The 23,680-nt window shown below is 39.8% G+C and overlaps 1 protein-coding gene across 1 annotated transcript in view; it reads left to right on the plus strand.

Annotated features, from left to right (window-relative positions):
• The first annotated feature begins 2,824 nt into the window (after positions 1-2,824).
• Positions 2,825-23,680, plus strand: part of wls (Wnt ligand secretion mediator) — a 218,132-nt gene continuing 197,276 nt past the window's right edge. Inside the window, exon 1 of the mRNA XM_076293367.1 lies at positions 2,825-3,038. Within this exon, the coding sequence (XP_076149482.1) occupies positions 2,933-3,038 (106 nt within the window). The 5' untranslated portion in view covers positions 2,825-2,932. The remainder of the gene's footprint in view (positions 3,039-23,680) is intronic.

The raw sequence follows: 23,680 nt of genomic DNA on the forward strand, positions 1-23,680 counted from the left end.
ACCAAAAATACGACAATCAAAGTGTACAGATAGCCATAAATGAACTCAAACATAGAAGTAGAAAGAGAATACTTACGTGCAACAACATTTGGCAAAATGGCGATTCCCGCTATCGATTCCATCTTGTTGAACTTGTCTGTTGCCTCGATATGCCTATGTGACTCACTGCGCATGTGCAAATTAAGACCTATAATTTCTAAATAAAAGTTACTTAGTATTTTCAGATGTAGTGCCTTAACAGAAATACATTTAAATAACATTTGAACATCTCTTGTAAGATTTACTCGTCCCACTCAGTAAATTAAATACACAAATGAATTGTGTAATTTTCTCTATCTTTATTGAGTTCCCTCCAAAATTAATATTACAGTGTAAACATTACTATTTTTCAAGGAATATATATTACTATACCCCAGAGTCATTTTTAACAGTGTGCTTATAGCCTTCAATTGGCCTCTGTTTTACAGCTAACAAGAAAAAGGTGTCTTTGAACACTACTGTAAGGCACCAGAGTGTTTTACAGTAGCAGAGGAGTTGGCCATCGCAAATAATAGTGGAAGGCCGATTATGGAGGGGGTTGAGGGAGGCATTCGGTCGGATTCTGGTGCTGTGGAAATGTGTAGCCTTTATGTGCAGGGTACAGTAATATGACATTTAATTCAATACGTTTGTTAAAATGGTGATTTTAATTAATTAGGCCTACTATATGTCCGATTTATTCTTGCTCAGATGTTCAGCATACTGTAGGCCTATGTCCGATTTATTTTCGGACATACAGTAGGCTATTCTTGCTCAGATGTTCAGCATCACCAATGGAATACATGAATGTCCACGTACGGGCATTGCTATGAGACGTCTTCCTAGATCATCTGACAAAGATAACGAATTCCCTCGGCTGACAATCTATATCTTCATAGAGAATATCGTCCGGGTAGGCTATATATATTTTCTGGCGGTCTCTAAAACCCCTCGCTCTGCGAAGAGAGTCCCTCACGATTTGCGCTCCAATGTCGTATGGATCATCCAGGTACGCCGACATGTCTCGGGAGAAATTGTTAGTGGAGGGGTGGTACTTGTAAAGGGTGTGGTTAACGGAAACCTCGGGTTAACCAAGAACATAACCTGGTCGGAGCAGGTTTGAGATGCAGCGTAAATTGCCATGGCAGCATACCTCGGTTAAAACCTATCCACCTTTCGTAGTACGGGTTAATCAGGAAGTTATGCCACACGTGATCAAGTTACTCTCGAAGTTACCCAGATAAGCCAGAAACCCCGCTTCGTAGTACAGGCCCCAGGTTTGGTTGACAGCATAAGATACCATGGTGATATAGCGACACTAAAACAGATCCACTTTCGTGTCACAGCATAGCCTGGCTTTGAGCGCAACATACCTCGCTAACCCACTAATCGAGATTCGTAGTACACCCCACAGGGGTTTCCCCGAGGATTTGGCCGTGGATAAATTCGGAGGTGTTACTAGACACCTGTAGGAACACATAGTAAAAAAGCTATTGGTAAGAATTTTTTTTTGCAGATTGGTGAAAAAAATGCCTAACTTCTTTTCAGTATAGTTATTCTAAGTATGCCAAACCCACTGTTACAACTAGCCAAGCTAGATGCAACAAAATGACCAACAGTCAAAGGGGCTCAAGTATTGGGGTATTTATTAACAAAAATCCACCCCCCGCACACAGGTCACACCTAAAAATAATAAGGAAACAGAACACAGGCAGAATAGCCAAAAAGGACATGGTGGAAACTACCCCACCTAAAGGTAGATGAGGAACATAACATCCACCTAAAGTGTTTCTTGCCAAAGAACGCAATTTTCATATAATCTGACAATAGACCACACTTCCAGACAAAGTCACTGCACCATTCAGTAACTCCTGACGTTTACATTTGTAATTAAATGACTGGAAAGGCTTTTACCTGGCATGCGCTCTAAATAATCTATTAGCAGTGAGGTCACTTTTGAAGAATTTTTAGGGGACTTGGTGACTGTAAGATGATACCTTTTTCTGTAACTCTCCAACAGTGGTTCTTATGGATTTTTTTGCATATCTTATCCTCCATACTGTGCGTGGGGACAAGATAACCATGGGTCTTTGTCCAAGCATGTTTGTCACATTTCCAGTTGATTAACCTTTTAATTATTGTTTCAATATAGGCCTTTTCAAAAATGCACCTATATAGCCATTCCCTGACTTACAAATGTCAACACACTTTCTTTTTATTTAAATGTAGGCTAGTGTATTCTCTTCTCTTGTTGAAAAATGGTAAGGGGATTTAGCCTCTGTATCACTTTGTGTCATACCTTAGTGAAAAAGAAAGTCATGAACTACTTCTGATAGGAAGTACAATTTACAATACAAAATACATTTTGTATATAAGATTTTCTTGGGGTGCCAATAATTGTGGGCATGCATGTTTTTGTTAAAAATATCTATTTTCCTTTTTCTCAGAATACATTTGCTTCCCTTAGGTTGGATTTTTCCTCATTGTTTTCTTTGTGAGATTGAATTAAATTGGCAAAAGACCATTTTTTTACCTGTTTTAGTCAACATTACCAAAGGTGCCAATAATTCTGGAGGGTATAGGCGCAAAGCATGACTGGAAACGTGTGATAGTGCCCATGGAGAGTCTGCAATCTGTGTTAATTTCCCTTATTAAACTTAAAATATCCAAAGGGTTTAAGATGAGATTTTTTTATAATGACTACATCAAATTCCAGATTTGCATAGTTTGACATCCACATGATGTAGGGCGCGCAGTGCAGGATGCAGCGGCAGGTCATGTGACACCCCCATCACTCTAACCTAGAGCTTGAACAGACAGGCAACACATTCGAAGTCGTTCTTGTAATCAGCAGGTATCGGCAAGCTTTCTCTAAATACCTGTGTGGTGATTAGAGGAGAACTAATCCTTGAAGATGGCTGGGGCTATTATAGAAAACATGAGCACAAAAAAGTTGCTTATCGTCGGAGTTACCCTTCTTCTTTTCCAAGTGTTTTCATTTATGGTGGGAGGCTTAATAGGTGAGTAATGAAAGTGCAGACCTGAGCTAGTGTGGCTATATGGAAAATGGCTTTACTACCATAGTTTACTGAAATAAAAAAGTGAAATTGTATAAGGTTAACCACAGGCTTAAGCTACAATAACGTGTGCAAAAGTTCATTTCTTCTCGTGTAGTAGCCTACAAGTAACGTTTGGCCATGTAAGAACACTGCGAGCAAATAACGTTAAGTGCACAATTTCTTCGTCAAACTGAAATGGTAGGCTACACTAGTCCACCTTTTTCAGGCTTTTAGCTTTTCCCGAGCAAAGTTAGCTGTCGTAAGCTGGCAACAAAGTTGTAATGTCAAGGTTACATCAAAGTTAGGCTATTACTCTAAGATTTTTGATGTGTCTTGCGAACGAAATTATTTTCTTATACCGTCTGTGAGCTCCACATTCGAAAGCGGTGTAGCCTTTGACCAGAATCTATGGTGTGACCAATCGGTAACATTAGTTAACTTGGGCTGTAGGCTGCTCTGAATTGTATGTTCACAATGGATACTCCAGGCCCATGCTAACGTAGTTAGCAAGAAAACTTGGTTTACATTGTGCCTGTTTGTGATGATTACCGTGCCGAACGGTAGAATACGTTCTGTCGTGTCGATATTTTAGTTGATTGTGGCTGTATGTTACGAAAGTAAACTTATCTCGCCATTTTTATTAGTGTGGCTGTAAGTTATGTCTAATTGCGCGTTTCTGGATTCCTTTCTGAAAAACACCGTCCGCACGTAGCCTGCGTTACGTTTCCATCAAAATTTGCATTAATCGTGTAGGTCGAACGCCTGCCAAGTATACTCCTCGCATATTGATTTGTTATGGCCTACACCTGTGAATGTATGATACAACCATTGCACCGCAGTTGGAAATTTGAAATAAACTACTTCGAAAGGGGAGTGACTGAGAAAATAGGCCGATACGCTTTTGTTTAACTTTACGACGCCGAATTCCATTGTGTTCACTAGGTGGCCAGGGAAACGGGATAGGCTTCTTCTACGAAGACAACACAGGAAGATTTGCAGACTTAACTAGCTTTTTTCCGCCATAATGCCGGGCAATCGACTAGACCGGTGATGGCTATGGAAAAAATACAGCCTGCGACCGGCGTGTTTGCCCGACGTGAGTGTGGGGTGTGTTTTTTGCACACACACGCAGACACTATTAGTAGCCTCCTGTATTAGGCCTATAGACCAATGCTAGTATTATTATTATTATTATTACAGTGCATGAAAATGCACTGTTCTGTTATCCGAAGTCTTCTTCTTCTTCTTCTAATTCAGCTTTAACCGTTTAACTTAGAAACGTTCAAACTTTGTAATGTAGGTCTTGAAAAGGACACGTGGGGAATGTATTTTTCACTTTTGTAAACTTTATACATTTTGAGATATTAATAGAAAACAAGCTTATTTTCCCCCATAGACTTTGCATTAGCACTATGACATCAGAATGGACTAATTAACTTGATTTGCACCTGTATCAACTTCCAGCTGCTCACTACTAGGACCATCAAAGGGCCAGTTAAACTGATTGCACCTGTATCAACTGCTTTCTGCTTAACTAGGCCAACTCTCTGTGTCTCTCCATTCTACAAGGATATAAGGCACATTCCATCCAACTTTCTATCCATTCATCCTCTTCAAACCATTCACTCATCCACCCATTAACCCTTTCGTGCCCGTGCCGAACATTCCATTTTTGGTGCTGGATGACCTTACACAAAAAAATGTATTTCTTGAGTATAATGCATACCATCAATGGGATATACATACCATTGTAATCAGAAGGATCAGTTCTATCAAATGATGTAAAATACATATGGTAATGTTGATATAGTAATGAACAGTCTTTGAAAATCCTCTCCAAATGTATACCAAAATTTGTTAATTTAATTTCATTCACATAAAAATGAATTCATCATATTTCTGTACGAGATAGAGAAAAATATAGAGTGTATTACATGTTCAGCAAGTTGTGGGCTATTTAAAAAAAAAAGACTGAATTGGAATATCATTAACCTTTCAAAAGTTATAATAAATTTAGTGATCAGTGTAAAAAATGCAGGAAACAGGATTTAGAATGTTGACAGAATTTGCATTCTCTTTCTCACCAAAAACATAAAAGTGTGCATAAAAACTAATAATGAAGTCAGACACAATGGTTTAGATTTATTTGGTCCATAAGAATAAACCATTTATTTGTATATAAGCAAATTCTACAGTCAATAATAATGATATATAAAAGAAAAACATGTACCTTACCAGTAATACAGGAAGTAAGTATACTGTATATTTATTGAAGATCAATTCTGAATAGAGACATAGAATACATTTGATTCAACAGATACAACTTCCTTATATAAATTAGTGTAATATGAAAATGATATACATCTATAAAATGTATTATTTATGATAAGCTAGGATTACAATCAACTTCAACATCACTCAAAAATCAATGTGTTCTAAACATTTGAAAGTGGATTACATAGAACAAGCCTGTTGAGAATAAACACATACACACATATACACACAAACTCACACACACACACACAGGAGGATAGGGAAAGGTGGGGTGGGGAACCTGAAGGTTAAACACAGAAGACCTATGACTCATAACGAAATGCATCCCCTTCTGTAGAATGCCAAATCTTTTACCAAAAAAAGTCACCTACCACTAAACTCCAGGCCATACAAGCTACTTTACTGTTATTATGTATTGTTTTTATAACAAAGCCAACAATTTTTCTTTGGCTCCTGCTGTACAGGAATATGTACTTGATGAAAAGACGACAAAGTAGTAGTTGGAGCAGCTGAAGGCGAGGCTGATATTTTGACGGAAATGCCTGCCAGCTCTTGTGATAGATTTTCACCAAAGTCTTTCTGGCTGTAGCTACCAAACCTAGGTTCAACACCAGATTCTGCATTGCCAAACTTGAATAATAAGAAACTACTGACAACGACAATGTCAATAGAGAAAAAGTGTACACAATAAGTATTTCTCATTTGGTCAACGCTCCCTGATCCCTTCTGAGACTTGGTTCCCCAGTAGCAATGGATATTAGGGAGGGAAGTGAAGTCCCATGTCAATAATCAATCCCAGAAAACTGTGAAACTCTTCTGGGATTTCTTCGTCCCATGCCCCTGCACTGTGTGTTTGCATATGATGGCCTACTAAGCACAACCTGCCACCCGTTCCGGTTGGTAAAACCACATATGCCTGGGACAACAACATATAAAAAACAACATACTGTAACTCTATTTCACAGTGTTTTAGTGGCAGTCTACACCACCCTACGCACGCCACCTAAATCTATACCTTCTTCCTCCATCCTCACATGGTCTTCAACATTGTGAGCGCAAGCTCATCAGCAGTCAGCTACCTCTTCAGGCCTACAAGGAGGTCTGTGTAGGTCTTGTCATCCTCCATCTGAAACAACAGTAAAATCATACAAATGTAATACTTTTATTAATTTAAAAAATAAAATCACAAAACTACAGATGTGTGCGTGTGCACCTACATACACAAGAAGAGGTAGCCTAAACTATTGAAGCATTCTGAGTAACTCAAAAATATTTAGAAGTATGAAAAGTCATTTTATTACACATGGGTTTAGCTACCCTAAATCTGATTGCCTGGCTGGCATTAAGATAAAGACAGATTACATTTCACCTAGTAACTAACTGCTGAAATGCAATACATCATGTTTTCTATAACTACATATTGAGAAGAGTAGAATATCAAGTCATGCCATCTTAGAAAATGTTGAGACAAGCACGTCTGATGTTTGTCATTTAGAAGTTAGCAAGGTAAAACAGTTCACTACAAACTGCCTAGCGAGGTAACAACCCGAGGAGAGGCAATAAGTTAATTAGCACTACATTTCTGACAGGATCCGTGATTTCACATCTTGTTTTCTACAACTACATATTGAGAGGAGTAAAAATATCGCTCAACTTATTTCATGTAAGAGAATGCAACTTAGAAACGCGGCGCCCATTGATTTATGCAGCTTTGTTATGCTATACTGACTTGCCAATATAATGCTTACCTAACAAGCACATTGGTACTAGAAAACAAACTTACTTACAGGTTATATACTAACAGGTTTTTAAATGAAATTGTCAAATGAAAATAACTGTCAAAAGCAAACAAGAATACTGCAAGCAGTTCAGAGTAATGCAGCTAGCTAAAGTTACATGACTATGCACTTAGCCCCCGCTATGCCATAATGTTGACGCTGATGAGAAATCAAATAACATGATTTTATGACTACAAATTAAGATTAACCATAACTAGAAACGATGTAAAACATATATTACCTCAGTTTATCCAGCTGCAAGTGCAGGTGGCATCTGGCGGTCCATGTCAAAATGTACGAGTGAAGTGAAACGTTTTTTTCACGACTCATATCCAGTATCCAAAACATTTCGCGCCATAAACCCCTTAACCAATCATATCAAATTGAGGCTTATGTTGTCAGCATTACGGGGAAGATTTCAGAAATAAAATCAGTCATTGGACAGCTGAGATATTAGATGATTGATCATCGTTAAAATTTTAACGAAATTAGAACGGTCGGGCTTGTAAGGGTTAAACTATACATCAACATCCATTAAACAATCTGCCTATCCAGGGCCGTAGTCACCATAGACATTGAGGGGGACGTGTCCCCCCCCAATATTCAAATATGACCAAAATGTCCCCCCCAATATTCAAATATGACCAAAATGCCCCCCCCAATATACGGACATAGAAAAATAAAGAAAGAATAAAGCGCTACTAGGCCTACAAGAAACCAACACGCATCTGAAATGTAATCAAACATAACTAACGCACAAATTAGTGACCTATGGTTCCAGAGTAGCCTACACCCCTGAGTGGTTTGTCCTGGTGATTTTTCGTTAGTGGCGTGCACCATCAAAAGCTTCCATTTACTGCACCCTACTGCGGTGAGGTAGGGCTGTCAACAATATCGCAAACAATATCGGTACAATTTTCACAAAACTTATTGGAAAGGTGTAGCACAGGCTAAGGAAATCCCATACATTTTTGGAGCCGATCAGACTGAAAGGGAACATTTTCCATATTGTAGCCTATTCTCGTAATGATGGCAAAAGTGAAACGTTTAATTTTAAATGATGAATTTGTGCAAGCCTGTATCATTTCTTTCACGTCTTTCAACATAAATAATGCATGCATTCATATGCTAGTAGTATTGCCAGAAATTACCGTTTATAGGCCTCTTAGAAATGATTGTTGCATCTTGCATATTATTTAGATGCGCACTCAATCGCGCATCCATGCAGGCAAAACGTGATCAAATGTGACGACGGCACACAAGTTGGAAAAAATGTTTACAATATGATGGCCTACAGTTAATGTGAATCGCGGACAATAACCAAAGAAAGGAATTTGCACCTCCATTCACCAATTAAAGGCTGTAGTAGGCCTAGTGTTTCTACATGTTGGCACAAAACGTCATTTCTGTCAGAAGCCAGTCTATAATGCATACAGGTGTAACATGAAGTAAGTCAGACAGAAGAGGGGCCTGTGTTAGTAGCCTCTTAAGAAGTCATCTGGTGGGTCATTTTTTTTTAAATAAAAAAATCTTCCGTGGGAGAATGCCTCAGGACCCCTCTATCTGAAGGGGGGGGGGGCGGGCATCTGTGCCCAGGGGTTCATAATCCATCCATCCATCCATCCATCCATCCATTCATGCCATGCCTATGTCCGTCAAAAGTTTGGAATACCCTAATTGACTGACCTATCTAACGACTTGTTTGTGATTTTTGAATATTTTTGCATGGTAGGAAATTTATTGAAATTCTGTTTGGGGGTCCCTCAGACCCCACCACAGATTTGGTCCCCCCCCAATGTTGACATCATGACTACGGCCTTGTGCCTATCAACATCCATTCAACTTTCTGTCTATCAACATCCATTACACTATCTACATTCAACTTTTAACCCTTAGAACCCGATTGACGCAAAGTGCGTCAAAAAACACACCCTTTCTTCTCTGTTACATTGCTCCGGAACGGTTCATCGCAGCGAGATGAAACCTTTATTGCACGACAGAGCAGAAGTGGGGCTTTCCAACGAGACTACACACTTGTCTGTACGATCAAGTATGAAAATTAAAAAAAATCATGAAATTAAATCAAATTGCATCATATTAACAGTCTATACTTCTCTGCGTTCACCTGCACACACATTACTCTAGTTTGAATTACTCGCGAACCCGTGATCGCATCGATATGGCAAGCATATCAGATGAAAGAGGGGGCACAGGGCTATCCATTGGTACCATGTTTATCGATCCTTCTGGCTTATAAAACCAGACGAAGTGACTGCAAAATAATAACGTCATGTACACAAACCAACGCTGCACACTCATTACTCTCGTTTGAATTACTCGCGGACCCGTGATCGCATAGATATGCCACACATGTCAGATGAAAGAGGAGACTCAGAGCTATCATTTGATACCAAGTACATCCTTCTGGGTTATAAAACAGACGAAGTGACAGCAAAATAATAACTTCATATAGCTGGACTTACCCCACGTTTGTGTCTGTTCTTGTGGCAAAGCATGTTTATAATCCAATGCTATCATGTGTTTCTCTATGGCAAAGCATGTTCATATTCCGGTTTTGAGATCCTAGCAAATTCCTGCATGGCATCCAATTCAAGGCTCACATTGCATCCCAATTTGTTCAACAAATAAACACCTTTTTTGCCTTTACTTTGTTCATGGCAATGCAGTAAAGAGTTGAGAATTATTATGACTGCATACACACAGGCACGCAGGCTAACACGCAACCTCGGGTCAAGTCAGGTCAGATCAGTTCGTGTCACAGATATGGAGCGCAGAAAGGTCATTTTTCATCACTAAATAAAAAATGGCATTTATTTCCGTAAATCACACAGCAAATATTTCTGTAAATTGCTCAGCCCCAGAGTATCCCTCCAACATGGCAATTATATTGCCCGATTCAGGACAGTCTGCCCTACACACACATGAAATGCATGTAGAGCTGTGAGCTTGCAGTGGTGAGATACATGTCGAAATATAAGAATTTTTATAATACACTTTTTATATTTTAATTCTTTAAAAATCAAAATAAAATCAATGCTAGTATTAATACATGAAATGATGGCAGATCTGAATAGCCTAAACTCTCCTGAAAAAAACAATATATAATATATGTGTGTGGCACTTACAATGACCAGAATAAATCCTTATGAATAAAGGTAGTGAAAATGCCCTAAAAACAGCTTAGGGTTCTAAGGGTTAAACTATACTCTCTCTCAGGCTTTAAGCATACAATCTGGCTCTTAAGACTACTATTTCCTCTGCCCACAGAGGTTTAAAAATAAATGTCCTCACTACAATAATTCATTATTAAATAATTTAACTATTTAAACTACTCAACTATTTAACTGTTAAGCCATTTCAACTGTCAGTTGTTATCAACTATGACTCCTGCCAACTGTTTCCAAATAAAAGTTTGTTTGGCATTTTATGTTAATATACAGTATGTTTATATTTTCATGCACTGGTAATTTCCTCGAAATTACATTTTCTAGTTATAATTATTAATAATATTAATAAAAATAATTTGTAATACGATTTGTTATATTGTATAACTTTGTTTAACCAGGAATAAGAAATTCGCTGAGATGAAATATTTTTTGAAAAATTGTCCTGCCAAGATGTGGACCAATGCAAAGTAGCAAACATGTGCCACTAGAGACAGTTTGTGACAAGTTGCAGAGACACAAACATAAAACTACTTAAAGGGGTGGTTCAGGATTTTGGACATATGGCCTCATTTCCAAGTAAGCGAGTGTGATATTTATTGATAACTAGAAAATTTAATTTCGAGGAAATTACCAGTGCATGAAAATATAAACATACTGTATAACATAAAATGCAAAACAAACTTTTATTTGGAAACAGTTGGCAGGAGTCATAGTTGATAACAACTGACAGTTGAAATGTCTAAACAGTTAAATAGTTGAGTAGTTTAAATAGTTACATTATTTAATAGTGAATTATTGTAGTGAGGACATTTATTTTGAAACAGCTGTGGGCAGAGGAAATGGGGACATAATCTGTAGTCTTAAGAGAGCCAGGTTGTATGCTTAAAGCCTGAGACAGAGTATATAGTTTAAAAGCTGAATTTAGATAGTGTAATGGATGTTGGTAGACAGAAAGTTGAATGGATGTTGATAGGCAGATTGTTTAATGGATGTTGATGGATAGTTTAATGGGTGGATGAGTGAATGGTTTGAAGAGGAAGAATGGATAGAAAGTTGGATGAAATGTGCCTTATATCCTTGTAGAATGGAGAGACACAGAGAGAGTTGGCCTAGTTCAGCAGAAAGCAGTTGATACAGGTGCAATCAGTTGAACTGGTTCTTTGATGGGGCCTAGATGAGCAGCTGGAAGTTGATACAGGTGCAAATCAAGTTAATTAGCCCATTGTGATGTCATCAGCCCACTGTTAAGTCTATTGGGAAATTTTGAGTAGTTTTTAATAAATAATTTAAAAAGTATAAGTTACAAAGATGAGAAATACAAAGCCCAGATGTCCTAAGTAAGACCTACGTAACATAGTTTGAGTGAAGTTTCTACGTTAAACGGTTGAAGCTGCATTAACTGCGTTAGAAGAAGAATAAGAAGAAGAAGCCTAGGAAGAACAGTACAGTGCATTTTCATGCACTGTAACTAGAAAAGCATTTCCTGAAGGAAATACAGTGCATGCAAAGTTGTTGCTGGGTTGGTTGCTAGGGTAATTATTAGAGATGCACCGATATGTAATTTTAGGGCTGATAACGATAACCGATATTTATTGGTTTGTTGTGACCGATACGATAACCGATAATATTAAAAAAAATTGTGAAAAGTGATTTGGGGAAAGCATTTAATAAGCATCATTTTATTGCAGTAATTTTACCTACAACCAAATGATGGACAGAACTCATAATAGTCCTCAATAGTACGGCAGTCAACAACATAACAGTAGCCTAGTATGTGTGGCTCCTTTAAGTGAACCTGACGTCAGTGAATTGCGAGTGAGTGGCTAGAGAGTTTGAATCGTTTTCATTTAGGACTAAACGCTCATAAATGGCTCAGCTTGGAATAAGCTACAGTATAGCGACCAAATCAGAGTTTGTGAGGGAAACTTAGGTTTAGTTTCAACTGCGGGCAACTGAATAAAGCTGCAACTCCTCAGACTGTATCTTATGTCCGTCTACTCTGTTGCGCACAACCTGCTGCAGCAGAAATGAAAGGAGTTAGCCCCGAAGGTTTTAATAACTTATTATGATGACCTGTCTGGAACTGAAGCACGAATAGTTAGCATATTTCTAGGTAATAATACAAAACCCAAGCTAAAGTAATGCAAATATAATACTAAAACACAACTTAGAACTAGGCCTACTTATGTACTCGTCCCACTAACGAGTTTGTTTATTTGTTTCCCCGACGACCAGCGCGGTAAAGTGCAAACACACCAGCACAAGACTGCTCTAGATAGGGCTGAGCTCCGCTCTGTTAAGGTTAAATGGCGGATCATTCACGAGAGGATTTTGAGATGCACAGATTCCCAAATGAACGCATATCCACAGATTTTGTTAGAGTGGTGAAATACATTCACACCGCTGACATTATATTGAGGACAAAGTATAGCCAACCAAGCTCAAGTAGCTCAGTGTAGCCAGACGAAAGTGCGAGGCCTAAATTAGGGCTTTAAAAAATATCGGCGCAAATTATCGGCCAGAATTCTGTTATCGGACCGATAGTAATATTTTCCTTTTTTCACTTATCGGCTAATAATATATCGGCCGCCGATATCAAGTTCAAGTAGTTTTATTGTCATGTACTTATAAAATTAATTATAAGTAATGAAATTTTTAAGCTCAAGAGCCAGCTCAACTTAAGAGTGAAATTGAAAAAAGCAGTAATTAGGAAGGTGTATTTTGTGTGTGTGTGTGGGGAGGGGGTATGTTGTGTGTCTGGGTGGGGGGTTCTGAGGTTTGAGCTTGATTAGCTATGTGGAAGAGAATTACAGTTCAGCATCCTGGTAGCTTGTGGAAAGAAGCTATCTCTGTATCTGCTCATAGAAGTCCGCATACTCTTGTACCTTCTACCAGATGGTAGGAGGGTGAAGACACTGTGGCTGGGATGACTGGGGTCAGCGAGGATTCGCTTGGTATTCCTCCTGCAGCGCTGGCTGTAAAGGTCCTGGATAGTTGGTAACTCAGTCCTTGTGATGCGTTGCGCTGACCTGACCACCCTTTGCAGAGCTTTGCAATCATGAGCGGTGCTGTTTCCATACCATGCTGTAATGTTGCCAGTCAGGATGCTCTCAATGGTACAGCGGTAGAAGTTGGTCAGTATTTCACCGTCCATACCAAACTTCCTCAGCCGCCGAAGAAAGAAGAGCCGCTGTCTTGCTGACTTTGTGACCATACCTATATGGTGTGACCAGCTCAGATCCTCACTGATGTTAATTCCAAGGAATCTGAAGCAGCTGACTCTCTCTACTGCTGTGCCTCTAATATAGATGGGTGCGTGCTCTTCCTGCAGTCTCCTGTAGTCCACAATCAACTCCTTGGTTTTGCTGATGTTGAGCAGCAGGTTGTTGTCTTGGCACCAGGATGTCAGGGTTGCCACCTCTGCTCTGTAAGCAGACTCATCATCACTCGTGATACAGCCGATTATGGTGGTGTCATCAGCAAACTTAATGATGGTGTTTGAGGTGTGAGTTGCCATACAGTCATGAGTATACAACGAGTACAGCAGGGGGCTTAACACACATCCCTGCGGTGCACCAGTGCTGAATGTTAGAGTGGATGAGATGATGTTACCCAGCTGTACCGCCTGTGTCCTGTCAGTCAGGAAGTCAAGGATCCAACTGCACAGAGAGGGGCTGATGTTCAGGTCTCTCAATTTCATGATCAGCTTGGATGGAACTATGGTGTTAAAAGCGGAGCTGTAGTCAATGAAGAGCATCCGTACATAGGTGTTTTTCTTATCCAGGTGAGAAAGAGCAGTGTTCAAAGCAAATGCTATCGCATCGTCTGTGGACCTGTTTGCCCTATAGGCAAACTGGAGTGGATCTAATGTAGAAGACAGGGAGGATGTAATATGATCTTTAACTAACCGCTCAAAACACTTCATAACAACAGAGGTGAGAGCAACAGGTCGGTAATCATTAAGGCAGCTCACTGTTGATTTCTTAGGGACTGGAATGATGGTGGACCTCTTGAAACATGCAGGGATAACAGACTGATGCAGAGAGAGATTAAAGATGTCCATAAAGAACTCAGCCAGTTTAGATGCGCAAGCCTTGAGAACACGACCTGGGATGTTGTCAGGTCCTGGAGCTTTATGTGTATTCACCCTTCTAAATGATTTGCACACATCTCTTTCAGATAACTGAAATGGGCAGCAATCTTGCTCTAACAGAGCCTCTGACTTGATGTAATTTTCAAAGCGGGCATAGAAGGAGTTCAGCTCCTCTGCAAGAGATGCAGAGACCTCTGCTCTGACGCTCCTTCCTCTGTAGTCTGTAATTATCTTTAGTCCACTCCACATGTCTCTGGTGTTAGAGCCGCTGTAGTGTGACTCCACCTTTTCCCTGAACTGTCTCTTAGCACTTTTAATTGATTTTCTCAGTTCATAACATGCTTTACTGTACTCGCTTGGATTGCCAGAATGGAAGGCAGCTGTCCGAGCTCGGAGTGCTGAACATACCTCACCGTTCACCCATGGCTTCTGGTTAGGAAAAGTTCGTACGGTCACCCTCGGTACAATGTCGTCAATGCATTTGCATATATAGCCCGTTACATACTCAGTGTAATCGTTGATGTTATCAGCAGCAGTCCGAAAAACTCCCCAGTCTGTTGTGTGGAAACAGTCACGCAGGGCGGCTTCTGATTGATCTGTCCATCGCTGTACCGAGCGAATCGCAGGCCGCTCACATTTCAGCTTCTGTCGATAGGCGGGCAGTAACAAGACTGAAGAGTGATCCGATTTACCGAAGGCTGGACGATGGCGTGCTTTGTAGGCATTGCTGTATGGTGTGTATGCATGATCCAGGGTGTTATCACCTCGAGTTGGAAAACTCACATGCTGGTGGTATTTCGGTAGAACTTTCTTCAGGTTGGCTTTATTGAAGTCGCCGGCCACTATGAATGCGGCCTCCGGATGCAGAGTTTCATGACGATCAATGATTTCTTACAGGTCGTCCAGCGCCCGTGTGGTGTTAGCATGTGGTGGAATGTAAACAGCGATGAAAAAGACTGCTGAGAATTCCCTGGGTAGATAGAAAGGCCTGCATTTGACCATGAGATGTTCGAGGTCAGGAGAGCACCCCGTCAATGTCATTTGTACATCCACACACCAGCATTTGTTAACCAGAATGCACACACCACCTCCTCTGTTTTTGCCCGACTCCGTTGTTCTATCCTGCCGATGGATGGAGAGTACCTCCGGCCAAATGACTAATCGAGGAGTCCAACCACGTCTCCGTAAAAACAAAGACATTGCAGTTCTTGATATCACGTTGAAACGCCAGTCTGGCTCTGAAATCATCCAGCTTGTTATCCAGTGATTGGACGTTAGCCAGGAGAATGCTAGGAAGGGGAGGACGATGTTGTCTTTTCCTCAATCTGACCAATATCCCGGCTCTTCTACCTCTTTTCCTCCGGCGGCGTTTCTTACCAGGTAACCAAGGTAAACAACCATGTAAACAACTTTGGTAACTAGCGGAGTGAAAGTCCCCCGATGTCGTTGCGGCTTGCAGATTTAGTTTAATATCTAAGAGAGTCTGTCTATTGTAAGTGAACAGCGTATGACACATGATAAAAAAGTGCAAGAATAACACTAGAAAGATGAAAAAAAGTAAAGTTTAGGAGGACACTGAGCAATGGCAGCCATATGTCCGGCGCCGACGTCACAAATCGTCATATATCGTGCATCCCTAGTAATTATAGTGGTTGCTATGCTATAAAGTGGTTGCTAGGCTGTTGCTAGGGTAATTATAGTGGTTGCTGTGCTATAAAAGTGGTTGCTAGGTTGTTGCTAGGGTACTTAAGGTGGTTGCTAGGTTGTTGCTAGGGTACTTATAGTGGTTGCTATGCTATAAATGTGGTTGCTAGGTTGTTGCTATGCTATGAATGGAGAGAGACACAGAGAAGAGGTTCCATTGAAGTTGCTGCAGGCAGTTAGTGAGAGAGCACAGGTGCAGTTGATTGCATTCTAATTCCTTAATAGCCTATTATGATGTCATAAAGTCAATGTTAAGTCTATGGAGATTTTAAGTTTAGTTTTTATTTAATATCTCAAAAAGTAAAAGTCGTAGAAATATGAAAAGTCATAGAACGAAAATTTGCAGCAAGTGCTACATGTCAAAGTTTGAACCAAGTTTCTACGATAAGTGGTTCAAGTCAAATTAGGGCCTGGAAGAATAATAATAACTAGAAAAGCATTTCCTGAAGGAAATATAGTGCATGCAAAGTTGTTGCTGGGTTGGTTGCTAGTGTAATTATAGTGGTTGCTATGCTATAAAGTGGTTGCTAGGGTACTTAAGGTGGTTGCTATGCTGTTGCTAGGGACATAGTGGTTGCTATGCTATAAAAGTGGTTGCTAGGTTGTTGCTAGGGTACTTAAGGTGGTTGCTAGGCTGTTGCTAGGGTAATTTTAGTGGTTGCTATGCTATAAAAGTGGTTGCTAGGTTGTTGCTAGGGTATTTAAGGTGGTTGCTAGGTTGTTGCTAGGGTACTTGAGTGGTAGCTATGCTGTTGCTAGGGTAATTATAGTGGTTGCTATGCTATAAAAGTGGTTGCTAGGTTGTTGCTAGGGTACTTAAGGTGGTTGCTAGGCTGTTGCTAGGGTAATTTTAGTGGTTGCTATGCTATAAAAGTGGTTGCTAGGTTGTTGCTAGGGTACTTAAGGTGGTTGCTAGGTTGTTGCTAGGGTACTTAAGTGGTTGCTATGCTGTTGCAAGGGTAATTATAGTGGTTGCTATGCTATAAAAGTGGTTGCTAGGCTGTTGCTAGGGTAATTTTAGTGGTTGCTATGCTATAAAAGTGGTTCCTAGGTTGTTGCTAGGGTATTTAAGGTGGTTGCTAGGCTGTTGCTAGGATAATGAAAGTGGTTGCTATGCTATAAAAGTGGTTGCTAGGTTGTTGCTAGGGTAATTTTAGTGGTTGCTAGGCTGTTGCTAGGGTAATTTTAGTGGTTGCTATGCTATAAAAGTGGTTGCTAGGTTGTTGCTAGGGTACTTAAGGTGGTTGCTAGGTTGTTGCTAGGGTACTTAAGTGGTTGCTATGCTGTTGCAAGGGTAATTATAGTGGTTGCTATGCTATAAAAGTGGTTGCTAGGTTGTTGCTAGGGTAATTGTAGTGGTTGCTATGCTATAAAAGTGGTTACTATGTTGTTGCTAGGGTATTTAAGGTGGTTGCTAGGGTACTTGAGTGGTTGCTATGCTGTTGCTAGGCTAATTTTAGTGGTTGCTATGCTATAAAAGTGGTTGCTAGGTTGTTGCTAGGGTACTTAAGGTGGTTGCTAGGCTGTTGCTAGGGTAATTTTAGTGGTTGCTATGCTATAAAAGTGGTTGCTAGGTTGTTGCTAGGGTATTTAAGGTGGTTGCTAGGCTGTTGCTAGGATAATGATAGTGGTTGCTATGCTATATAAGTGGTTGCTTGGCTGTTGCTAGGGTAATTATAGTGGTTGCTATGCTATAAAAGTGGTTGCTAGGTTGTTGCTAGGATATTTAAGGTGGTTGCTAGGCTGTTGCTAGGATAATGATAGTGGTTACTATGCTATAAAAGTGGTTGCTAGGTTGTTGCTAGGGTCATTATAGTGGTTACCATGCTTTAAAATGTGTAAATAGTAAAATAAAGTAAGTATAGTTAAAAGTTATTGAAATTGGGAGAAATAGAGAGAGGGATAGAGAAAATGAGGGAAAGTGAAGAAAAGGAAGTGAAAGAAAGTTGGGATGGGAAGTGAGCCATTCAGTTGAATGGAGAGGGACACAGAGAAGAGGTTCCATTCAAGTTGCTGCAGGCAGTCAGTGAGAGAGCACAGGTGCAGTTTGATTGCATTCTATTTCCTTAATAGCCTATTATGATGTCATAAAGCCATGTTAAGTCTATGGAGAATTTTAAAGTCTAGTTTTTATTTAATATCTCAAAAAGTAAGTCGTAGAAATATGAAAAGTCATAGAACGAAAATTTAGAGCAAGAGCTACGTGACAAAATTTGAGTTTTTAAGTTTCTACGATAAGCGGTTCAAGCCAAATTAGGGCCTGGAAGAATAATAATAATAACTAGAAAAGCATTTCCTGAAGGAAATACAGTGCATGAAAATGCAAAAAATATGATGTAAAATATCATACAGAGTAAAAACAAACTATACTGGTTGCTAAGTAGATGAGGTTTAATATAGTTGGAATGACTGAACAGTTAAATAGGTGGATAGTTTAAATGGTTAAATTATTTAGGTAGATAGTTGACGATAACTGACAGTTGGAATGGCTCTAATGTTTGCTAGCAGTTATGCTAACTATATTATCAAAGATAATAATGTTAACCAAGTTACTATGCTAACTAACATGCTAACAATATTAAAATGCTAATTATGTTAACCATGTGACTTAGCTAACCTAGCTAATCATTTTTAGTAATGTTAACTATGCTAACTACCATGTTAGCATGCTAACTATGCTAACCATGTTACTTAGCTAACTTAGCTAATCATTTTTAACAGTTTTGCTAAAAATGCTAACTAGCATGCTAACATGCTAGCATGCTAACCATGTTACTTAGCTAACTTAGCTAATCATTTTTAATAGTTTTGCTAAAAATGGTAACTAGCATGCTAACATGCTAGCATGCTAACTATGCTAACCATATTACTTAGCTAACTTAGCTAATCAATTTTAGCAGTTTTGCTAAAAATGCTAACTAGCATGCTAACAAGCTAGCATGCTAACATGCTAACTATGCTAACCATGCTAACTAGCTACAGTGGGTAAGAGTCATAGTTGATGACAATTAACAGTTACAATGGCTGAACAGTTAAAAAGTTCAGTAGTTTAAAGGGTTAAATTGTTTAACAATGAAATATTGTAGTGAGGACTTTTATTTTGAAACAGTTTTTGGCAGAGGAAGCAGTTGGACAGGATGTGTAGTCTTAATAGGGCCAGTTTGTATGCTTAAAGCCTGAGACTGGCAGTTGAGATCCAGGTGGCCCGAACACCTGCCATAGGATTCTAATTGCTTAACGGCTCTATTGTGATGTCATCAGCCCATGTTAAGTCTATGGGGAAATTTTGAACAGTTTTTAATTAATAGTTTAAAAAGTATAAAACTTACAAAGATGAAAAATACAAAGCCCACATGTCGTAAGTAAGACCTACGCAACGCAGTTTGAATGAAGTTTCTACGTTAAACGGTTGAAGCTGCATTAACTGCGTTAGAAGAAGAAGAAGAAGCCTAGGAAGAACAGTACAGTGCATTTTCATGCACTGTAACTAGAAAAGCATTTCCTGAAGGTAATACAGTGCATGAAAATGCAAAAATATGATGAGTTCATATGGTTAAATTATTTGCTTGGTAGATAAGGTTTACTATAGTTGGAATGACTGAACAGTTAAATAGGTTGATAATTGAAATGGTTAAATTTTTAGGCAGATAGTTGACGATAACTAACAGTTGGAATGGCTCCAATGTTTGCTAGTAGTTATGCTAACTATGTTAACAAAGATAATAATGTTAACCAAGTAACCATGCTAACTAGCATGCTAACAATGTTAAAATGTTAACTATGCTAACCATATGACTTAGCTAACCTAGCTAATCATTTTTATTAGTTATGCTAACTATGCTAACTATCATGTTAACATGCTAACTATGCTAACCATGGGACTTAGCTAACTTAGCTAACCATTTTAGCAGTTTTGCTAAAAATGCTAACTAGCATGCTAACATGCTAGCATGCTAACTATGCTAACCATGTTACTTAGCTAACTTAGCTAATTATTTTTAGCAGTTTTGCTAAAAATGCTAACTAGTATGTTAACATGCTAACTATGCTAACCATGATAACTAGCTACAGTGGGTAGGAGTCATAGTTGATGACAAGTAACAGTTACAATGGCTGAACAGTTAAAAAGTTCAGTAGTTTAAAGGGTTAAATTGTTTAACAGTGAAATATTGTAGTGAGGACTTTTATTTTGAAACAGTTTTTGGCAGAGGAAGCAGTTGAACAGGATGTGTAGTCTTAATAGGGCCAGTTTGTATGCTTAAAGCCTGAGACTGGCAGTTGAGATCCAGGTGGCCTGAACACCTGCCATATGATTCAAATGGTTAAATTATTTGCTAGGTAGATGAGGTTTAATATAGTTGGAATGACAACTAGGTAGATGAGGTTTAATATAGTTGGAATGACTGAACTAGGTAGATGAGGTTTAATATAGTTGGACTGACTGAACAGTCAAATAGGTGGATAGTGTAAAAGGTTAGCCTGAGAAACTGATAGGGTGCAGGTGGCCTTATTGTATGCTTAAAGCCTGAGACAGAGTATATAGTTTAAAAGTTAAATGTAGATAGTGTAATGGATGTTGATAGACAGAAAGTTGAATGGATGTTGATAGGCAGATTGTTTAATGGATGTTGATGGATAGTTTAATGGGTGGATGAGTGAATGGTTTGAAGAGGATGAATGGATAGAAAGTTGGAGGAAATGTGTCTTATATCCTTGTAGAATGGAGAGACACAGAAAGAGTTGGTCTAGTTCAGTAGAAAGCAGTTGATACAGGTGCAATCAGTTGAACTGATTCTTTGATGGGGCCTAGATGAGCAGCTGGAAGATGATACCAGGTGCAAATCAAGTTAATTAGTCCATTGTGATGTCATCAGCCCATGTTAAGTCTATGGGGAAATTTTGAGCAGTTTTTAATTAATAGTTTAAAAAGTATAAAAGTTACAAAGATGAAAAATACAAAGCCCACATGTCATAAGTAAGACCTACGCAACGCAGTTTGAATGAAGTTTCTACGTTAAACGGTTGAAGCTGCATTAACTGCGTTAGAAGAAGAAGAATAAATATAGCTGCAAGCAGCAATGTGGGGGCCAAGCAGTGCGCTATAGCAGGAATGGCGTTGCCATGGCATGAGCAAGCACTCACAGCAAGAAGCCAAATTACACCAATGTCCTTGTGCGTTCTCACAATCAGCTACCATGTCCCTCTACCAAGTTTGGACTTCATACACCAAAGTGTTGCTGAGATGTGAGCGCACTTTCTTTATTACAGCGCCCCCTATAGAGGCCAAATGATGCCAATTTCCTACTGTGTCCTCAAAATCAGGTTCTAAGTCCCTGTACCAAGTTTGGACTTCATACATCAAAGCGCTGCTAAGATAGGAGCTCACTTCCTGTATTGCAGCGCCCCCTATAGAGGCCAAATGATTCTAATTCCCTAGTGCGTCATCATAATCAGGTAACAGGTCCTTATACCAAGTTTGGACTTTGTACACCAAAGCGTTGCTGAGATACAAGGTCACTTCCTGTATTACAGCGCCCCCTATAGAGGCCACATGATGCCAATTTCCTAGTGCGTCCTCACAATCAGATACCAAGTCCCTGTACCAAGTTTGGACTTCATACATTAAAGCATAGCCGAGATGTTAGCCCACTTCCTGTTTGGTGGCTTCATCGCCATATTTGATTGGCTGTCACGGGCAAACAAAAATGAAATTAAAAGATCTGACAAGTATCGTTTGTGCGGCTCGGTCTGAAGATCATCTCCGACAAGTTCTGTGAAAATCGGATGAAATTTGTAACCGCTGAAACTTTTCGTAGAGTTTGGACTAAATCCAATATGGCGGAGGTCCAATATGGCGGAAAGTGACGTAATAGGGGTCATTGAACTTAGGTCAGTCCAGGCATTCCAACAGTGCCTGATTTGTAAAAATCGGATGCACCGTTCAATTGTCACATGCGTTAATGCAATCCAGTTTTGACCCATTGGTGGCGCTAGAGTGTTGGGCATAGAGTTCTGTAAATTGGTGAGCGTGATCATGGGACAGTGCTGAATCAGTGTACCAAATTTCATAACTTTAGACCCAGCGATTCTATTTTTGGCCAGATTTTGACCTGTTGGTGGCGCTAGATGGCTGGGTTTAGAGGACTTTTTAGCCAGGCGTTCTATGGGCTGCCATAGACTCCAATGGCAGATGTGTAATAATAATAAATATAGCTGCAAGCAGCAATGAGGGGGCCAAGCAGTATAGGCCGGAGTAGCCACGGCGACAAGATAGAACTCAGCAGACACACTTACACTTTCACACTTTCAACAAGTGTCACATCAAAACATAGCTGATTTTGTAGGGCTGAAACAGGGCTGAGTATTGCCACCACCTAAGCCAGCCAGCCCCACACCTAATCACCCCAGCCCGTCCCACCCAGTCCTGCCCCGCCCCGCCCTTGCACACACGCACGCATTAGAATAAACTGGATGGAACATGTTGTCATCAGTTTCACATCAAAAATAAAAGATCAATAAAACACATCAGCAACTACAGATCAAAATGCAATATTGCTAATTGCAGCACCCCCTACAGGTCAAAGGTCACCAACGTTTTTGAGCGTCCTCCTAATGGGGTCATGAATCCATGTAGTAAGTTTGGTTATGATACATGGCAGGGTTGCTGAGATATGAACTCACTTCCTGTTTGGCGGCTTCGCCACTAATTTCGATTGGCTGTTACGGGCGAATGCTTTTGTCAATTGTTCCAGAAAGCAATATATTGATAGGTTATGGTCTGAAGATGGTCTCTGCCAATTTTGGTGAGGATCCGCTGAAATTTGTGACCTGCGAAAACTTGTACGTGTTTTTGATTAAATCCAATATGGCGGCCGAATCAATTACGATGACATCACAAGTTGGCTTGGGTCGGCCTAAGGACCTCCAACAGTATTACCAGACACCACTAGTGTGTTTTAATTCTAAGCACAACAGCAGCTACAGGCCAAAAGGCATGTTTCTAAATTACAGCGCCCCCTGGAGGTCAAAGGTCACCAGATTTCTTGAGCGTCCCCCTGATTGGGTCCTGAGTCCATGTGCAAAGTTTGGTTATGATAGATTAATGGGTTGCTGAGATATGAGCTCACTTCCTGTTTGGCGGCTTCGCTGCAAATTTTGATTGGCAGTTATGGGCAAACGGTTTTAGTTCCGAAGACGAAAAGGAGTATCTTTTGTGAGGCTTAGTCTGAAGATCATGTGTGTCAGGTTTGGTGTCGATTGGACAAAATTTGTGACCTGTGATAACTTTTTAGTGTTTTTGATTAAATCCAATATGGCGGCCAAATCAATTACGATGACATCACAAGTTGGCTTGGGTCGGCCTAAGGACCTCCAACAGTATTACCAGACACCACTAGTGCGTTTTAATTCTAAGCACAACAGCAGCTACAGGCCAAAAGGCATGTTTCTAAATTACAGCGCCCCCTAGAGGTCAAAGGTCACCAGATTTCTTGAGCGTCCCCCTGATTGGGTCCTGAGTCCATGTACAAAGGTTGGTTATGATAGATCAATGGGTTGCTGAGATAT

The sequence above is a fragment of the Alosa pseudoharengus genome, unplaced genomic scaffold (assembly GCF_046254945.1).
Source record: "Alosa pseudoharengus isolate Yale_2024_CS ecotype anadromous, Long Island Sound unplaced genomic scaffold, YU_APseudo_1.1 YU_APseudo_1.1_scf_2, whole genome shotgun sequence".
In the NCBI taxonomy this organism is placed as follows: Eukaryota; Metazoa; Chordata; class Actinopteri; order Clupeiformes; family Clupeidae; genus Alosa; species Alosa pseudoharengus.